Below are 20,476 nucleotides of genomic sequence, written 5' to 3' on the forward strand. Positions count from 1 at the left end.
TCCTCAATCAAAAGAAATACCTAACAAGTGCATTTATTAAGTAGTTAGTATCATTAAACACTAAGTATTTAAGTTCTAGTAATTTAGTAAGCATTTTATTTTAAAATAAACACAGCTACTAATGGAATGTTTGCCCCTGTCGGGCACTACACAGTTTCTCTAACCTTGGACTAGATTAGATGACAAATTGATTTTTCTCATGATAATTGCTTTTTTATCATAACAGTTTCTGAAACACAGCATCACAGAGAGCTGATATTGAAATTGAACTACATTGAATTTGTTCCTTTCATGTCTGACAGATGTCCAGTGATGTTGTATTTACTTAAGTATAAAATAATTTGTGGGACTATGGATGTGACCCAGTGGTAGAGTGATTGCTGAGCACATGAGGCCCTGGGTTTTATCCCCAGCACTATGCACACAAAGAAAAAAAAGAAAAAGAAAAAAAATCTCATGGAACTCCTGTGAGTTTACTGTGCTGTGGTTTTCTAAAATACCTTTCTGCATAGTTTAGGAGCCATGATAGCAGTTTCAGAAATAATAGTACCACTTAGGGTAAATTAAAATTCTAAAATAAATGTTTTAGAGTAAAACAAAGTGTTTCTCAATGGGGATACACTTTGCATTTTTGGAGGGACAAGTCTTTCTTTATATGGCAGATATTTTTGGAAGAAAAGAAATGAATGTTTCATTTGCCCTCATTTTGTATTTTACTTTATTTTCCATGTTACTGTTCCATATTTTCCCTATTTAAAAATCTTGATATTTCTCTTTTTTAAATACAGAAAACAGCGAAGAAAAAACTAAATTCGTACCACTTCCAGAGATGATGATTATTATCATTTCCAGCTTTTTTTGTGTCCATTTTTAAAAATACAGTTAGATTAATGAACCCTTGATGTCATTTTGTAGCATCTTACATTACTAAAAAATCTTCTTAAACATACATTTTAAAGGTTACTAATTATTCCATTGTATGGATTTTCTATCCTCTAAACAGACTGTTCACTGGTTTGGACATTTAGATTTTTTCTAGCATTTTGCTAGTAATAAATAATACTTCACTGGGGGTGAGGGGGATTAAATGAACTCTAGATAGGGCAAAGGGGAAAAGGGGAGGGAAGGGAAGGGAGGGGCATAGGGGTAGGAAAGATGGTAGAATTCGATGGTCATCATTAACCTAAGTACATGTAAGAAGAGATGAAGGATGTGACTCTACTTTGTGTACAACCAGAGATATAAAAAATTGTGCTCTATATGTATAATATGAATTGTAATGCATTCTGTTGTCATATGTAACAAATCAAAATAAAAAAAAAAATTAAAGAAAAGGGAGTTTGTGGTGAGCAGTAGAAATAAGAATGGAAGTTAAAGGCCTAGATTAGATCCAAGGCAATACTGTAGATCCACAATAAGCCTCTTGTGGGTAAGAGTACCGTTCAAAAAACTGGAGCATAAAAGATGATAGTATTTGTATTTTATGTAGTTTCTGGTGGTGAGGTGGGAGAAAAGGTTATTAGGGGACATGACTAAAGATAAGGAGATTATCAGAGGATACCATTTATACTTATAAACATATTAAGTGGAGACTATAATGATAACAATATTGGTATTTATAATATACATTAAGTGTTTACTAGATACTCTTCTAATCTTTACACTTATAAAATGTATTTAATATTTATCCCTTGGAACAATATTATGAAGTAGGTATTATTATTAGTTCAACTTTGCACCAAGAATAAAGAAATGCAATTTCTTCTTTTTAAAAAAATTATTTTTTTATTGTAGTTGAACACAATACCTTTTTTTATTCTTTTTTTATGTAATTTTTTAAATTTATATATGACAGCAAAATGCATTACAATTCTTATTACATATATAGAGCACATTTTTTCATATCTCTGTATACATAGTATATTTGCATCAATTCGTGTCTTCATACATGTACTTTGGATAACAATTTCTTCTTTTTACTTTCTAATTTTTAATTTTTAGCTGCTCTGGCAAAAGGGTTTATGAAGGAGAAGGTTGGTTGATACTCATTGTCCGTCTTCCATTGTATTAGATCATTGATAATGTCTTGGGATAGAAGAATAAAGAGTACAGTAATTCTAAAGAGGAATGCTAGTCTTTAGGTAGCACCTCATGACCACGTTCCTCATTCTTCTACAGTTCTATCATCTATTCATATGACTTTTATAAATTATTAATTATTAATAATGCATACCTTGTCTATTAAAAAATTTGAAATAAAGTGTTCTACATCTTCAAAAATAAATAAATAAATAAATAAATAAATAAATAAAATTTCACAAAACATTTCTGGTGTGCACTTTAAGTTCTTTCCTTGGATTTATTCCTAGAAATGGAATCATTTAGAAGGCTGGAAACAACTTTCTTAGTTTCTTCATATTGTCAAATATGAAAATCTTGAATGTTTTACAATTAGAATATTTATTTCCACTTCATTTACTGTGAAAGAATTTAAAATTTTTGCTAAGTGAAAATACCGTTTATTTTTATTTATTGTTAATGGTGTTATTTTGCATTTCTTTGCTCATAGAAATTTATATTTTTTTGTAAATTATTATTGTCTTTAATTAATCTTATGTTATTATTCTATTTCTAAGATACTAAAAGAAGATGAAGTTGAACCTAGTGAACCATTTCCGTCTCTGCAGGTGAGTTATTTTTTATAATGTAAAACAGTCAGAAATTACACACACACACACACACACACACACACACGTATATATGTATGTATACATACAACACATATGTTTTTTATATTTTTTTTACTCTGTGGGTATTGGGGATTGAACTCAGGGAGACACACACACACACACACACACACACACACACACGTATATTTTTTCCCCCTGTGGTACTGGGAATTGAATCCAGGGTTTTGTGTTGGCTAGGCAAGCTCTCTGCCACTGGCTACATCCCCAGCTTCAGAAATTATATTTGTATAGTAGGTATGGCATATATTTTAAGTTTGCATTATATGTTTTCAGTGTTCAAATTCATCTGTAATTAATTACCCTTTACTTGTTAGATGAACCTGCTGCCTTTTATATAAAGGTTCCACATAATCAGTACATTTGGTTAAATAACAAATTCACAAAGTTACTTTTATAGCATTGTGAATTTTGTTAATAATTGCACCTGCAGCTCATTTGCCTAAAACAGAACAAGCAAAACAAAAACATTTGTGTTTTGGTGACTTGCCATTGTTCTCCTTTATATAACAAGATAAATGTATAAAATCTTTTTTTTTTTTTTTTTTTAAGAGAGAGTGAGAGAGGAGAGTGAGAGAGAGAGAGAGAATTTTTTTTTTTTAATATTTATTTTTTAGTTCTCGGCGGACACAACATCTTTGTTGGTATGTGGTGCTGAGGATCGAACCCGGGCCGCACGCATGCCAGGCGAGCACGCTACCGCTTGAGCCACATCCCCAGCCCCAAATGTATAAAATCTTGAACAACTAGCAACTAGTAATTTAGCTAACAAATGATAACATGCTTATTTTTTTCCCTTGAAAAAATAGTTTTAAATCTTTTCAAGGAGTTTTTCAAAGTATAAACTGCATATAAACACTATCACTATTTTTCCCCAAATGAGTTTCCATTTAAAATAAATATATCACATTTTTAAAAATCTGTAGTGATCTAGTAATAATGAAAAAGATCTTACAGTCTTTCACAGCAAAAAAAAAAAAAATAATCTGTTTTTAGAATTTAAATAGAAGTTCATTTGTATTTTTTTTTTTTTTTTTTCTGGGTACTAGGGATTGAACTCAGGGACAGTCTGCTGCTGAGCCACATCCCCAGCCCTATTTTGTATTTTATTTAGAGACAGGGTCTCACTGAGTTGCTTAGCACCTCACTTTTGCTGAGGCTGGTTTTAAGCTCGGGATCCTCTTATCTCAGCCTTTTGACCCACTGGGATTATAGACATGTGTCACTGGGCCCAGCTTCATTTGTATTTTTTAATGACTCTTATTACAGCTGTCTGAAAATAACCTTTTCATGTATGTTGGTGATAGAAGGAACTTTTAAAACTTGATTCTTTTCAAAGATACACTTATTGCCACCTCTTTATTTCTATATAATTGGCTACAAATAGCAAAAGAGCTGTTTCATCAGAGAAAGTACTATGCTGATTTCTAAAATTCACTATGTCAATTGATTCAGCCATAAAGAAGAATGAAATTATGTCATTTGCAGGAAAATAGATGGAACTTGAGAACATTATGTTAAGTCACATAAGTCAAAATCAAGGGTGGTATATTTTCTCTTACATGTAGAAACTATAGAGAAGGAGATGAAAAAGGAAGAGAAAGATGTGGGGTGAATCTCATGAAAATTGAAGAGAGATCAGTAGAGAAGAGGAAAAGGACCAGGGGGAAAGAGGAAGGGAGGGTAAGGGGAAATACTGGGGAATGATATTGGCTAAATTATATTACATTTTGTGTGCATGTATGGATATGTTATAACGAATCCCATCATTATGTATAATTATAATGTACCAGTTAAAAATATGGAAAAAGTAAAATAAAAAATAAATAAAATTCACTGTCAGAAAATTCTGATTCTAAAATGTAATTGAATATTTTTAAGAACAACTCTTTTGGCAATTGTGCTTATCTTTGTGTTAGCAAAGGAGAGTGACCATTATTTGAAAAAATATATTATTTAACCTATTCTATTGACAAAATGTTTTCTCTGTTTGTGTGGCAGTAGGGGTTGAACCCAGGAGTACTCTACTACTTAACTACATTCCCAGACCTTTTCATTTTTTAGTTTTGCCTTTTCATTTTTTAGTTTTGAGACAGGCTGGCCTGGAATTTGTGATCCTACTTCTGAGTATCTGGGATGATAGGCATGTACCGTGGTGCCTAGTAGGATCATACTAATTTTTAAATTAAATGATCCACAAGGACCTTGATATCAAATCAGAGACTATGTGTCTGATATAAGAAAAGGTTGGCTCCGATCTACATATTGTGGGGTCGGGCTCCAAATTCCTTATAGGACACCCATAGCACAAGAGTTAATAACAAGAATCAACAAATGGGACTTACTTAAACTAAAAAGTTTTTTCTCGGCAAGAGAAACAATAAGAGAGGTAAACAGGGAGCCTACATCATGGGAACAAATTTTTACTCCTCACACTTCAGATAGAGCCCTAATATCCAGAGTATACAAAGAACTCAAAAAATTAAACAATAAGAAAACAAATAACCCAATCAACAAATGGGCCAAAGACCTGAACAGACACTTCTCAGAGGAGGACATACAATCAATCAACAAGTACATGAAAAAATGCTCACCATCTCTAGCAGTCAGAGAAATGCAAATCAAAACCACCCTAAGATACCATCTCACTCCAGTAAGATTGGCAGCCATTATGAAGTCAAACAACAACAAGTGCAGGCGAGGATGTGGGGAAAAGGGTACTCTTGTACATTGCTGGTGGGACTGCAAATTGGTGCGGCCAATTTGGAAAGCACTATGGAGATTCCTGGGAAAGCTGGGAACGGAACTACCATTTGACCCAGCTATTGTCCTTCTCGGACTATTCCCTGAAGACCTTAAAAGAGCGTACTACAGGGATACTGCCACATCGATGTTCATAGCAGCACAATTCACAATAGCTAGACTGTGGAACCAACCCAGATGCCCTTCAATAGATGAGTGGATAAAAAAAATGTGGCATTTATACACAATGGAGTACTAAGCAGCACTAAAAAAATGACAAAACCATGGAATTTGCAGGGAAATGGATGGCATTAGAGCAGATTATGCTAAGTGAAGCTAGCCAATCCCTAAAAAACAAATGCCAAATGTCTTCTTTGATATAAGGAGAGCAACTAAGAACAGAGCAGGGAGGAAGAGCATGAGGAAAAGATTAACATTAAACAGAGACATGAGGTGGGAGGGAAAGGGAGAAAAAAAGGGAAATTGCATGGAAATGGAAGGAGACCCTCATTGTTATACAAAATTACATATAAGAGGTTGTGAGGGGAATGGGAAAAAAAAACCAAGGAGAGAAATGAATTACAGTAGATGGGGTAGAGAGAGAAGATGGGAGGGGAGGGGAGGGGGGATAGTAGAGGATAGGAAAGGTAGCAGAATACAACAGTTACTAATATGGCATTATGTAAAAATGTGGATGTGTAACCGATGTGATTCTGCAATCTTTGTAATGTTTTGAACAACCAATCAATCAATAAATAAATAAATTAAATGATCCATATTATCATAGTAGTAGGTTTGATAGGTAACTTATTATGTACTTAATAATTCTTTATAGGGTTAATAGATTTAATTAAAAATTTAAGACCAGACTTTTCTAATATGCTGAGTTTTAAAATTAATTGGCATGGTGTCTTATCTGTTAGAACTCCCCCTTTTTTTTTTTTTTTTTGCCAGGGATAGTTTGTATTTTCAAAGAAAAAAGCTTAGCATTAAGTTAGGTAAGTATTTTACCATCAAAATTATGAACCTCCTGCAGAACTAGTCTACTAAGCTAGATAAATAACTAGAACTTACTGATATTTTATCTTAGTTCTTTTCCTTGGGAAGTGAAGAAGAGATTGCATTTCTAGCTGTTATTCCTAAACAAATAGAAAGAAAAACCTGTGACCCAAGGTAAAATTTGTGAAGAATATTGATTTGTGTAACTCTGTCTTTTCCTGGTGTGTGTATGTGTGTGTGTGTGTGTGTGTTAAGCAGGTATTAATTTTTTTTTTGTTTCTTAAATCCCTTTCTTTTTTTTTATTGATTATTTAAAGCATTACATAGCTCATGATATATCATCTTTCATACATTTGACTCAAATTGTGTTTTAAACTCCCATTTTCACCCCAAATACAGATTGCAGAATCACATCTGTTACATATTCACATTTTTACATAATGTCATATTAGTGACTGTTGTATTCTGCTACCTTTCCTATCCCCTACTATCCCCCCTCCCCTCCCCTCCCCTCCCATCTTCCCTCTCTACCTCCCCTGCTGTTGTTCAATTCTCTCCCTTTTTTCCCCTCCCCCTTGCCCCTCATGACCTCTTATAATTTTATGTATCATTGAAGGTCTCCTACCATTTTTGTATGCTTTCCCTTCTCTCTCCGTTTCTCTCCCCCCATTCGTCTTTGTTTACTGTAGTCTTTTCCTCATGCTCTTCCTTCCTGTTCTGTTCTTAGTTGCTCTCTTTATATCAAAGCAGACATTTGGCATTTGTTTTTTAGGGCTTGGCTAGCTTCGCTTAGCATAATCTGCTCTAATGCCATCCATTTCCCTGCAAATTCTATAATTTTGTCATTTCTTAGTGCTGCATAATACTCCATTGTGTATAGATGCCACATTTTTTTTATCCATTCATCCATTGAGGGGCATCTAGGTTGGTTCCACAGTCTAGCTATTGTGTATTGTGCCGCTATAATCATTGATGCAGCCGTATCCCTATAGTGCGCTCTTTTAAGGTCCTCAGGCATATCTTGTAGAAATAGACAAAGCAATCATGAAATTCATATGGAAAAACAAAAGACCCAGAATAGCAAAAGCAATTCTAAGCAGGAAGTGTGAATCTGGAGGTATAGCGATACCAGAGGTCAAACTGTACTACAAAGCAATAGTAACAAAAACAGCATGGTACTGGTATCAAAACAGGCAGGTGGACCAATGGTACAGAATAGAGGACACAGAGACTAATCCACAAAGTTACAACTATCTTATATTTGATAAAGGGGCTAAAAGCATGTAATGGAGGAAGGATAGCATCTTCAACAAATGGTGCTGGGAAAATTGGAAATCCATATGCAACAAAATGAAATTGAATCCCTTTCTCTCGCCATCCACAAAAATTAACTCAAAATGGATCAGGGAGCTAGATATCAAATCAGAGACACTGCGTCTGATAGAAGAAAAAGTTGGCTACGATCTACATATTGTGGGGTCGGGCTCCAAATTCCTTATAGGACACCCATAGCACAAGAGTTAATAACAAGAATAAACAAATGGGACTTACTTAAACTAAAAAGTTTTTTCTCAGCAAGAGAAATAATAAAAGAGGTAAATAGAGAGCCTACATCCTGGGAACAAATTTTTACCCCACACACCTCAGATAGAGCCCTAATATCCAGAATGTACAAAGAACTCAAAAAATTAAACAATAAGATAACAAATAACCCAATCAACAAATGGGCCAAGGACCTGAACAGATACTTCTCAGAGGAGAACATACAATCAGTCAACAAGTACATGAAAAAATGCTCACCATCTCTAGCATACAGAGAAATGCAAATCAAAACCACCCTAAGATACCATCTCACTCCAGTAAGATTGGCAGCCATTCTGAAGTCAAACAACAATAAGTGTTGGCGGGGATGTGGGGAAAAGGTATTAATTTTTATAGGCAGATTAGTGGACATAATAAATTAGCCTGATTTTAATAATAAAAGACTATTTAATGATTCCTTGGCTGCCTCTTTTTTTTCTGTCTTGAACTTGCTCTATAATATTAATGAGCTAATAATACAGTGTATGCAGTATCCATAAATATATACTAGGGGATGAACCTAAGGCTAGGTACAGTACATTAAGACTTTTCTATGACATACAAAACGAGAATCTTTAACATATAGTCCACTCTTCCACTTCTACTTCTGACTGGATATATAGATACATGAAGCCCAAGCTCTAAAAGTAGTGTACCTTCTCTACATCAAAAATATGCAGAAACAGGGCAGGCATGGTGACATACACTGGTAATTCAGGCTATTCTTGAGACTGAGCCGGAGAATTAAAAGTTTGAGGCCAGCTTCAGCAACTTAGCAAGACCCTTTCTCAAAGGAAAAAATAAAAAAGGGGATATAGCTTAATTTTAAAGTGATAATCCCCAGTACTGGGGGAAAAATAGCAGCAACAATAGCATGTAAAGGATTGGGTTTCTAAATAGTGTACTTTCTAAAAACTCTGAAAGAGATCTGTATGGCAACATAGTAGACAAAGCAACTGTTTCCTTGTGGGGAATGGATATTCCCCATCAAACAAAGCAGAACTATTCAGGATTTTTAACAGTTGTAACATGTATGTTTTTAAATTCAGAAGAATATCTCAACAAAAACCCTATATAAAAGGGCATTTAGCTTTGATTTTCCTTTTTATTTATTTTTTTTTTTAAGAAAGGTTTACATTTTTTTTAATCTTTATTTTTATGTGGTGCTCAGGATTGAACTCAGTGCCTCCCATGTATGAGGCAAGCGTTCTACTGCTGAGCTAAAACCCTGATTTTCCTTTTAAATTGTGATTAGAATGTTCATTTTTTGAATAACAGTATACTTAGATTATGTATTATTGTTATTTTGTTAATTCATTGTTAGAAATAACTGAAATCTTCATGGACATTCCTTTGGTCCCATTAGCAATTTTCACATACATTCTGGGTGGGTTTTGTTACTGTTTGGAGTGAAAATGCTAACACCCTCAGGAGGGCAGCAGAGAGTTATTTGAAGCTTTGCATACAATTCTGAAGAGATCAAAGAGTCTGAGAATCAAGTCTCCATTGGAATCATACTCTTAAGCCTTTGCTCTGAGAGCAGTAAGACTGGATCTTCTGCTGGATGCAGGGTACACACTTTTCATCTTATAGTGAAGCCTGATAGTCTACAAAGCCATCAAGCAAAGGAAAATATTTCTGTGTTCCTTCTCTTTCTTCCCTTTCTATTATTATATGTTTGATTGCTCCCTGTATGCCAAGCATTATAAATGCAGTTTACACATAGATGAAGCAAAAAGGTCTTTGCTTTCAATAGAGTATATTAATATACAGATGCAGAAAAACTTCACTGTAGTATATAACATGTATACGTTATATATAATGTGTTATATATAATGTGTGTGTGTTGCATATTTATGTGATGTATAGTGAAACAGAGAGAAAGAAATAGTCTCTCTGGCTTAGTTAGCCATTCTCATCATTATACTCTATAATAATGAAAAATTTATACTTATTGATGTAGTTTTAAATCTATATGTAAATTTAAATTTACTTGAATGTAGTTTTAAATCAACGTTCTTTAAATTTGCTATCCTTAACATTTGTTTTAGAGTAATAAGAGAATATCCTAATTTTTAAAATTAGTCCTCTCGGGCTGGGGATGTGGCTCAAGCAGTTGCGCGCTTGCCTGGCATGCGTGTGGCCTGGCATTCGATCCTCAGCACCACATACAAAGATGTTGTGTCCGCTGAAAACTAAAAAATAAATATTAAAATTCTCTCTCTCCTCTCTCTCTCTCTCTCTCTCTCTCTCTCTCTCTCTCTAAAAAAAAAAAAAGTATAATGATTAAAAAAAATAAATATAGGGCTGGGGATGTGGCTCAAGCGGTAGCGCGCTCGCCTGGCATGCATGCGGTCCGGGTTCGATCCTCAGCACCACATACAAACAAAGATGTGTGTCCACCAAAAACTAACTAACTAACTAACTAAATAAATATTAAAATTCTCTCTCCCTCTCTCTCTCTCTCTCTCTCTCTCCCTTAAAATAAATAAATAAATAAATAAATATAATTAGTCCTCTCTAGTACTTAGTTATATAGAGAATATTTAATAAAAATCTGAGTTATATGTTGTTATCTGTGTAAATACATTGTGAATATATATGTTGATATATACTTATTCTTAATAATTTACCTATAGCCTGTTGAGTTTCAAGGACACCAACTGAAAGGATCAGCTACTAGTGGTGTAATGGTCAGAGGACAGAGCTCACAGCTAGTATACAGCCAGTTTCCAGATAGCATGGAATATCAAAACTTCATGCCAGATACTTGTTTTTTGACACCAGAGTTGCCTAGCACTTGTATGCATACTGACTTCTTGCAGGTAAAGATATTTTTATGGTTGTATTTTGGCAAATTATTTTCTTTATGTCAATATTATTTTATAAAGAGATTGTAGTTAAATCTTTGTACAAAAGAAGTACAAGATGGGCTGGGGTTGTAGCTCAGTGGTAGAGTGCTTGCCTTGCATGTATGAGGCCCTGGGTTTGATCCTCAGCACATTAAAAAAATAAATAAACAAAGGTATTGTGTCCATCTACAACTAAAAAAGAAATTAAAAGAAAAAAAAAAAGAAGTACTAGTAGTAGTACAGGAGTATATTGATAGGAACCATAAATCAAAGATGGAGTTTCTGTTTCTCAATCTGTTTTTTGACAGATGAATAAATTAGAGTATTCTACATTGAAAAAGAAACTTATGCCTATCTTTTATTTTTATTTGTTTATTTATATGGGGTATTGGGGATTAAACCCAGGACCTCATGCATGCGGGGCAAGTGCTCTACCACTGAGCTACAACCCCAGCCCCAAAATACTATCATTTTAAGACACTATCATTATATGGCACTCAGAAGAAAAGAAATCATTTAAACATTATAGAATACCTTATTACTTCAACTTTTTTTTTTTTTTTTTTTTTTGGTGGTGCTGAGATTTGAACTCAGGGCCTTGTGCTTGTGAGGCAAGCACTCCACCACCTGAGCTATATACCCAGCCCTTATTTAGACTTTGAAAAACATTAAAACAACCTTTTTATTGTGGCAAAAACATATATCATAAAATTTATCATATTAACCACTTTTTTCCAGTTTTAGATTTTTTAATTGTTTCATTTTATATAATTATTTGCTATACCTTTCTTTTTATTTATTTATTTTTGGTATTAAACCCAGGGCCTCATGTGTGATAGGCAGGTGCTCTATCACTGAGCTACATCCCCATCCCTTTTTATTTAGAGATAGGGTGTCATTGAATTGCTTAGGCTGGTCTTGAACTTTCTCTTCTCCTGCCCCAGCCTCCTAAGTAGCTGGGATTGCATGCCTATACCACTGCATCTGGCCATATTAACCATTTTTAAGTATACAATTCAGTGGTAGTAAGCATATTTGCATTGTTTAAAAACAGATCTCTAAAACTTTTTCATCTTCACTTAGACTTATTTTTGAAAATGTATTTTTATTTATAATTGACATTATACATATTTATGGGGTTTGGAGTTACATTTCATTACATGTATACGATATATAATGAGTAATTATCATATCTGTCATCTCAGACATTTATCACTTCTTTGTGTTGGAAGCATTCAAAATCTTACTAGCTATTTGAAATACTCAATTAATTTGTCTATTATCATCATCTGTGTTATAGAATATTAGAAACTATTTCTCCTGTCTAGCTGTACCTCTGTACACGTTAGCCATCCTCTCATCATCTCCCCTTTTCTCTCCCCCAAACCCTTCCCAAGCTCTGGTAACCACTATTGCATTCTCTAATTCTATAAAATAAATGTTTCAGTTTCTATATAAGTGAGAATGTGTGCTGTTTGTTTTTCTGTACATGACTTCTTTCACTTAATATAATGTCTTCCAGTTCTATCCATATTACTGCAAATGATGGAATTTCATCATTTATTATGGCTGAAAATATTCCTTTGTGTGAGTACACCAGAGTTTCCTTATCCATCCATCCATCAGTATATACCTATCTTGGCTATCATGTATAGTGCTGCAGTACTTAGGGAGTAAAGATGTTTCTTTGACATAGTGATTTCAATTCCTTTTGCTGTATACCCAGTAGTAGGATCGTTGGGTCATCTCATAGTTCTGTTCTAATGTTTTCCATAATAGTTTTTCTAATTGGCATTCTCACTAACAGTGGATAAGAGTTCCCCTTTGCATCCTTCTAGCATTTGTGTGTGTGTGTGTGTGTGTGTGTGTGTGTATGTGTGCACGTGTGTGTTTGTGTTTTCTGTAATGGCCCTTCTAACTGGGGCAAAGATGATATGCCATTGTGGTTTTGATTTCTGTTTTCCTGATGGTTAATAAAGTTGAGGATTTTTTCATATACCTGTTGGCCATTTGGATTATTTTTTTTTAAGAAATGTCTATTCAGATTATTTACCCATTTTAAAATCAGATTATTTTACTTTTTCCTGTGGAGTAATATATTCTTGTTTTTAATCCCTTGTTGAATAAATAGTTTGTTTATATATTTTTTCCATTCTGTAGAGTTTTCTCTTTACTCTCTTGTTTCCTTTACTGTGTAGAAGCTTTTTGACTTGATATAACCCCATTTGTCAGTTTTTTCTTTTGTTGCCTATGCTTTTAGGGTCATATCCAAAAAAAAATCTTTGCCCAAACCAATGTTCCACAATGTTTCCCATTTTATTTTACCAATTGCATAGTTTCTAGTTTCTTTCTTATGTATATGGATATCCATTTACCTGCATCATTTTTAGAAGAGATTTTCCTAAGATTGAGGTCAAAGTTCCAGATGACTCAATTTCTGGTGAGGACCTCTTCATGCCTTGTAGATGGCTGCCTTCTTGCTATGTCCTCACATGACCTTTCCTTGTTGTGTGCCTTGGGGAGGGCAGAGAGGGAAGAACAATGGGAGGGTGAGAGAAAGAGAGAGCATGTGTGCAAACACATATAAAGAAGAAAGTAAGGGATCTTTGGTGTTTTTGCTGATATCAGATCAGGGTCTCATACTTATGACCTCATTTAACTGAGCTTTCTCCTAAAGGCCCTGTCACTAAGAACAGTCACATTGAGAGGTATGGCTTCAACATGTGAATTTGTGGGGCACATAATTTAGTCCATAGTAGGGAGCAGCAGCTTTGGTGAGTATGTAGACAGAGATAAGGAATGCCTGTGAAAAAGACAAGTAGAGATATTAGATTACATGGATTTGTTCCAGAGAAGATGTTTGTACATTTATTTGCACAATGAAAAGTTTAAAGCAATGGGAATGGATGGATTTATTTAAAAAGTATAGAGAGTAGAGAGCCTGGGTTATCTCCCATTCTCAGAATCGAGACACATCAATTATCGTTGAAATAGCCAATAAAATAAGAACAGAAATATATCCTATTTCATTTAGCAACTCAGAGATCATTGGTGACCTTGGCAAGATCAGTTTCATTTAAATGGTAAGGTTTTGTAGAAAACAGTTTAGAGAAAAAAAGAATGAGTGAGAGGTAAGAAAATTGACATTATGGCAAACTCATGAAAAAGAATGGCATATTTAGTAAGTCATTCATTCAGCAGACATTTCTTTATGTTACACTATCAAGATAAGCATGTGAATAAAACAGGTAAATTCTGTCCTCATAAAGGAGGAGTAAAAGGAGACAGACAATGAAAATATACACTACTCAAGGTTTGGGGTGTTGTGGAGAATCATATAGCTATGTAAGAAAATTAGGGAATGCAGGTGAGGATGGAGTTCTATTTAAGTAGGTAAGGTCAGACCTCTTCAGTAAGATAACATTGGAGCAGAGAACTAGGTGAAGGAAGGGAGAATATTCCAGGCACAGGTAATAACAAATGCAAAGGTTCTGAGGCAAGAGAAGGCTGGTCAGTTTGTAGAACAGCAGGGCTGCCGTGGAGTGAGTTAGGAGTGAGCGGGAGGGAGAGTGGTAGAAGTGAAGTCAAAGAGCAGGAAGCCCGGCTTGGTGGTGCATGCCTGTAATCGGAGCGCTTCCAGAGGCAGGAGGATCACAAGTTCAAAGCCAGCCCTAGCAATGGTGAGGCACTAGACAACCCAGTGACACCCTGTCTCTAAAATACAAAATAGGGCTGAGGATGTGGCTCAGAGGTTGGTCACCCCTTAGTTCAATCCCCAGTACTTTCCCCTGACACCACCTCCTACCCCCAACAAAAGAGTAGGAAGTAGACTGGTCAGATAGGGCCACATAGGACACTTGAAGAGCTGCCTTATACTTTGAAAGAGTCTGAGAGCCATTGGAGGGTTTGATCAGAAAGGTTAAATACTTGAACTTAAATTTTAAAAAGAATTCTGGCAAATTTGTGGAGAAGTAGTAGGAGTAGGAGAACACGGTAGAATATTCAATCAGCATTTCCTCTTATTATTTTTTTTTTTAAATATTAGTTCATGTCTTTTATTATCTCAAATACATTACTTGTCTTCTGGTTTGTTGAAGCAGTAAGTCAGACAACACTTGCCACAATAGTGTCTGTCAAAGTGGCTGGCCATAAAAACTCCTGCACCACATTCATCTGAAGGACACTCACGTCGAAGGCGGCTAATTTTGCCATTTTCATCCACCTTATAATATTTCAGGACAGCCAACTTAACCTTCTTTCTCTTATGCTTATTCTTCTTGGGAGTGGTGTAAGACTTCTTCTTCCTTTTCTTAGCACCACCTCGAAGCCTCAGCACAAGATGAAGGGTGGACTCCTTCTGAATGTTGTAGTCAGACAAAGTACGTCCATCTTCCAGTTGCTTACCAGCAAAGATCAGTCTTTGCTGATCAGGAGGAATTCCTTCCTTATCCTGGATCTTGGCTTTTACATTTTCTATAGTGTCGGAGGGTTCAACCTCGAGTGTAATAGTCTTCCCCGTAAGGGTTTTTACGAAAATCTGCATCTCGGCGGCGGTCCCACCGCAGATGGCGGATCGGAAAGCATTTCCTCTTATTATATTTTTTATCCAATGGGAAATGCAGTCTAAATTGCCCAGTTTTAAATTCTCAGCTCTGTTGTGTATAAGCTGGATGAATTTAAGCAAGTCTACCGTTTTCTGCTTTTTTCCTTAGTTCCATCAGTTGCAAAATAAGGGAAATAAGAGTATATACTTCATATGGCTATGGTAAGGATTAAAGTTAACAATAGCAAGAGCTCAGAACAGTCCCTGGTACATAGTAAGAACTTGATAATATAGGAAAGCTATTATAATCATGTTGATCAAGTTATAATTTCCCATTTGTTTGTATCTTTCACTAGAATGAGCCCCTTTCATGGAGACCATGAATATTCATTTTCTCATTCTTAGTTCCTAGTACAACACCCCAAACCCAGTAGCTAATCAAGAAAATGTTTTTTAAAAAAATGTATATGTACGTGTGTGTGAGTGTGTGTGTGTGTGTGTGTAGTTTCTTGTTTTGTTGGGTTTCTTTTTCTCTTTTTTTTTGGTGGTATGGAGGATTAAACTCAGAGCTTTGCACCTGCCAGGCAAGCACAGATACACCCCAACCCTAAATGTATAAATGTATATTGTATATTTATTAAAAAACAAAACAAAATGAACATACATACATACAAGCATATTTATTTTTATTAGTTCAAACCATTCAGAAAAGTATGAAATTACAAGTAAAACAGCCTCTGATTCCACTCCTATCAGAAACCACTCTTAACATCTCTAAATGTCTATTTTTAAATTCTGTTTATACAAACATATTAAATATAATCATCATATTAGCTTTTAAGATGGTTTATTTCTGGAATTAGCATCAGCAAAATTAAAGGCCGATCTAATGAAAATAATAGTGAATTGGGATATATTTAAAAAGTCACTTATTGAGGAGCAATGTGTTGAAGTTTCAGTCAAGTATAGATAAACCCCAGGTCTGAGGACATAAGAGAAAACTATGTGTAGGAATTTAAACTTTCACAAGTCCAAATATGAGACCTGAGTCTCTCACGATAGTAACTGATCTTTAGAACCAAATCCTCATAACCCAGTTCACTCTTAATGAGAATTGGACCCACTTCAAATAAATCTGAAGACTTTGTGTTCTCTGTTTAATTTTTTGTTTTTTAGTTGTAGATGGACATAATACCTTTGTTTTGTTTTATTTATTTTTTTATATGGTGCTGAAGATTGAACCCAGTGCCTCACACATGTTTACAACCCCAGCCCCTGTGTTCTGTTTTACTTCTATTATTATTGTTGATTTTAATGAAGTATCCTGTCCTTTTTGAAAGAAGTTTTATGATAATTTGCCCTCACCATAGCTTTAGAATGTGCTTGAAATCATTATTGTTATTAAAAAAAAATTGCTTTAGTTGTAGATAACACAATACCTTTATTTTATTTATTTATTTTTATGTGGTGCTGAGGATTAAACCTAGTGCCTCACACATGCAAGGCAAGTGCTCTATCATTGAGCTACACCCACAACCACAGCCCCTGAAATCATTATTTTTATAATGTAAATTACTAAAATTCATTCAAACTATAAGGAAAAAATGTATTAAGATTTTTGTCTGTTATTTTGTTTCTTCTTTCTGAATAGGTGAAGTCACCAGAACAGAAGTTCTCTACATTGAGTCCTGTTTCTACTTTTTCTTTGAACTCAAGAAATGAAGATGTTCTAGAATTCTCTGAAGAGTCCCTGAAAGCAAGAACTTTACCTGGTGACCTTGACTTTCTCTGCTTGGAGACTATATTACTCAAATCACTATTAGTCCATGTAGTGAAGTTTTTATTTGAGAGATAGTTACTAACCAAAAATACCTTGGAACTAGATTCAGTATCATAGCCCTTGAGGCCTTCCCACATCTTTTCTTTCTTTTGACTTTTTCTATTTTAGATAGTTGTCTCAATTACAATATTCCCTTCTAGTTCCTTCTTACTTCTCACTCCAACTGTCTTATCACATGCCACTGAAAATGTCTTTGACACTTCTCACAGTTGTAACTCCACAGTGTAACCTCTCTATGACTACTTTTTCTCCCAGAGGAATGACTTATTGCAAATGTCTCCTCAACACTGATGGTTGACCTTAGCATAACCTTAGTTTCCTTTTTTGCTTTGGGATTCTGGCATTATCAAGAAACTCTTCAACTTCTGATATCATCATTGCACTCTCAGGCCTCAGTGTTTTCATATATTTTGATTCTTGTGAATTTTTTCCTGCTTCTTAATAAGTATACTATTATTCTATAGGTCTTCCACTAACTTTTATTTTCCTCTTTCTCCTTTCCTTTTCTTTTTAAAAAAAACGATACTGGGAATTGAACTCGGATGTTTTTTCACTTAGGTAAATCCCCAGGACTTTTTATTTTTTAGACAGCATAAGTTGCCCAGAATGACCTCAAACTTTCCATCCTCTTGCTTCAGCCTTCTAGTTGCTGGGATTACAGGCATGCACTACTGTGCTGGGCTTCCTCTCTCTTTTCTTATCATCTCATCAATATATATTCCCTTCATTCAGAAGTTATGTTGGGTGAGAATGATGTTATATTTAAATTTTTTTATTATAAGTGGGTGATATAAAGAGGAAAAACGTTTTATGTGAATGAGTAGGTGGGCTTGGAGTCAGAATGGAAGGAGCAGGTATTTTACAACAAGTGTAATGGCAAGGGATTAACATGATTTTTATAGTTATGCCATCGATCTTTCACTTCCTTAATGGAGTTTTAAATTTTCTGTCAGTATTGTTTGACCAACTTGTTAGAATTACAACATAGCAGTTTATAAAAGAATATTCATTGACTCACCTACTGCTTTACTATTTCCCAAATGATCTCCAGAATTTATTTCCCACAAAACAGAAATGTTGTCTGAAAGGTATGTTACTATACAACAAGAATCTATAGCATTGTCAGATGAAAACTTTAAGCTTGCATAGTTTCCACACAGTATTATTTATATTTCTAAGAATTCAACAAATATTTATTGCTTCTTACATTTCTAGGAGCCTCTTTATACCAAAGCTGATGATAGGAGGAATTATAAAACTCATTCAGGCAAAAATCTGCCATGAGTTTATCAGAATTGTATTCTTATAATATTCTAATAGATCAAAATAAAGCTAAAATCTTTATGCTGAAGAGTAACATGATCATTCATGAATATAATAAACATATAAAGGAAGTTACAATCACATAGTCATAAGTGAGCCATGAAATTCAGTCTCTGGAGAATGAATATAAAATAAATATTAAAACCTTTTTCTGGGTTCTTATCATGATTCTGCCACTTGGCAGACAAGTTACTTCTGGGCCCCTTTGGTCTCTGTAAAATGAGAATGGTACATCCTTTCTTGGCTTTGAAAGGCTTTGAAACCATTAGTTCTATATAAATATAATATCAGAATTTTAGGAAAAAAAATCCTTAGTTAAGGAAAAAAGAGTACTTCAAGTTTATCAGTCTTAAAGTTTTAAAATCTATAAAATATCTTTGAAATTTTTATTTTTGAGCTTAAAACCATTTTTAAATGAAATAAAAATATATATGCGTATATGTAAGTGTATACGCATATATATATTTATTATTTATAGAACAAGTTGGTACTTTAACCTTGGTGATGACTGGTAGTACATTTTCTATTTAATCAGCATTGTTTTCTTTCAGGAATGAAAAAAATTAGTTCTCTGAAGAATAAAAACCTTCAACGGCTCCCATTAGTAAGTAGAGCCGGAGTTCCTTCTCCTGAACTGCCTAACTTAGATTCTTATTCATTTGTGTTCAACTGTGACACATCAGAGTCTTCTGGTTTCCCCACATTCAACTTGCAGGAAGAGTCAGCAGTTTTTCCCTTTAGTTTTGGGTCTGAGGACCAAAGTGAAACTTTCTCTGAAGAAGCTATGAAAATGACTCCAGGGGATGTTTCACTGCTCAATACAAAGTCTCAAAGCAAGTGGCTAAAATATGAAAATACATCCCAATGTAACTTGACTACTCCAAACAGAGTTGATCTAGGAACAGATGGCTTCTTCACTGAGGCTCTTTCTGGGATGCATTTTAGTGACTCCTGTGAAGGACAGAGTGAAGCTCTGAATGAAAGTTCTTTAGACTCTGTGCATTTGCAAATGATAAAAGGCATGCTCTATCAACAGCAGCAAGGTTTTAGCAGTCAAGATTTGGTTTCCAGAAAGAATGCACTTTCTTTGAGTTTAAAGCAGACTTCCAAATCTGAGGAGGGTCAAAATGTGTTAGGAAAGTCCACCTGCTACAACTACAGTGCACAGGATTTACAGGTGAGGAAATGCACCAGTCTCTTTTTTCCAATAGTTGCTGCCTAAATTTCAACAAAAGAAACACAGGTGCAATTTCACCTTTGGAATATATGGATTTTTTGATCTAGAGCTCTAGCTATAGTCACATCATCTCCTTTGATTTAAAGTCTTCCCTACTAGTTGTGAACATTAAATGAAATTGTATGTTTGAAATTATCTGGTGCTATGTCTTCCATATAATAAGTATTTGATAAATTTAGCTCTTATTTCTGTATTAGAAATGACTACTTCCAATATAAATAGTACCATTCTTGTTTTTATTTATGACTATGAAGTCAATTTTTCAATTGGATTATTGTTAGGGTAATGGTACATTTATAATACACTGGTTATAATTCCTTTTTTGTGTGTGTGGTGCTGGGGATCCAACCCAGGGCTTTGTGCATGCAAGGCAAGCACTCCGCCAACTGAGCTATATCCCCAGCCCCTTGTTATAATTCTTATTATAGTTATAACAAGAAATAGAGATATACAATGATCCATTCAGTTACATTTTCCTGGCCAAAAGAAATAAAAAATTAAAAAATGAATCAGCTAGACCAAGAAATTCAAAGGTGAATGTTTTCTCTGAAAGGTGGAAACTAATCAAAATAAGGGGGGGTAGGTAAAGAGGAAGATGGATTCCACCGAAAT

At 34.6% G+C, this 20,476-nt stretch overlaps 2 protein-coding genes across 2 annotated transcripts in view; one reads left to right on the forward strand and one right to left on the reverse strand.

Annotated features, from left to right (window-relative positions):
- The window catches only part of ZGRF1 (zinc finger GRF-type containing 1), a 92,562-nt gene that overhangs the window by 25,469 nt on the left and 46,617 nt on the right, over nucleotides 1-20,476 (forward strand). The window contains exons 8-11 of the mRNA XM_081303966.1: nucleotides 2,637-2,687; nucleotides 10,709-10,894; nucleotides 17,116-17,236; nucleotides 19,179-19,804. Of these exons, the coding sequence (XP_081160092.1) occupies nucleotides 2,637-2,687; nucleotides 10,709-10,894; nucleotides 17,116-17,236; nucleotides 19,179-19,804 (984 nt within the window). The remainder of the gene's footprint in view (nucleotides 1-2,636; nucleotides 2,688-10,708; nucleotides 10,895-17,115; nucleotides 17,237-19,178; nucleotides 19,805-20,476) is intronic.
- On the reverse strand, nucleotides 14,975-15,496 carry LOC308654486 (ubiquitin-ribosomal protein eS31 fusion protein). Its single transcript, XM_081303965.1, has one exon. It carries the CDS (start codon nucleotides 15,462-15,464, stop codon nucleotides 14,994-14,996), a length of 471 nt encoding a protein of 156 aa, XP_081160091.1. The 5' UTR covers nucleotides 15,465-15,496; the 3' UTR covers nucleotides 14,975-14,993.

Source organism: Spermophilus citellus (genome assembly GCF_964194105.1).
Source record: "Spermophilus citellus genome assembly, chromosome: 8".
Taxonomy (NCBI): domain Eukaryota; kingdom Metazoa; phylum Chordata; class Mammalia; order Rodentia; family Sciuridae; genus Spermophilus; species Spermophilus citellus.

Bases quoted from the DNA above. Each gene is read 5' to 3' on its own strand.
- LOC308654486 (XM_081303965.1), bottom strand. From the start codon at position 15,464: ATGCAGATTTTCGTAAAAACCCTTACGGGGAAGACTATTACACTCGAG.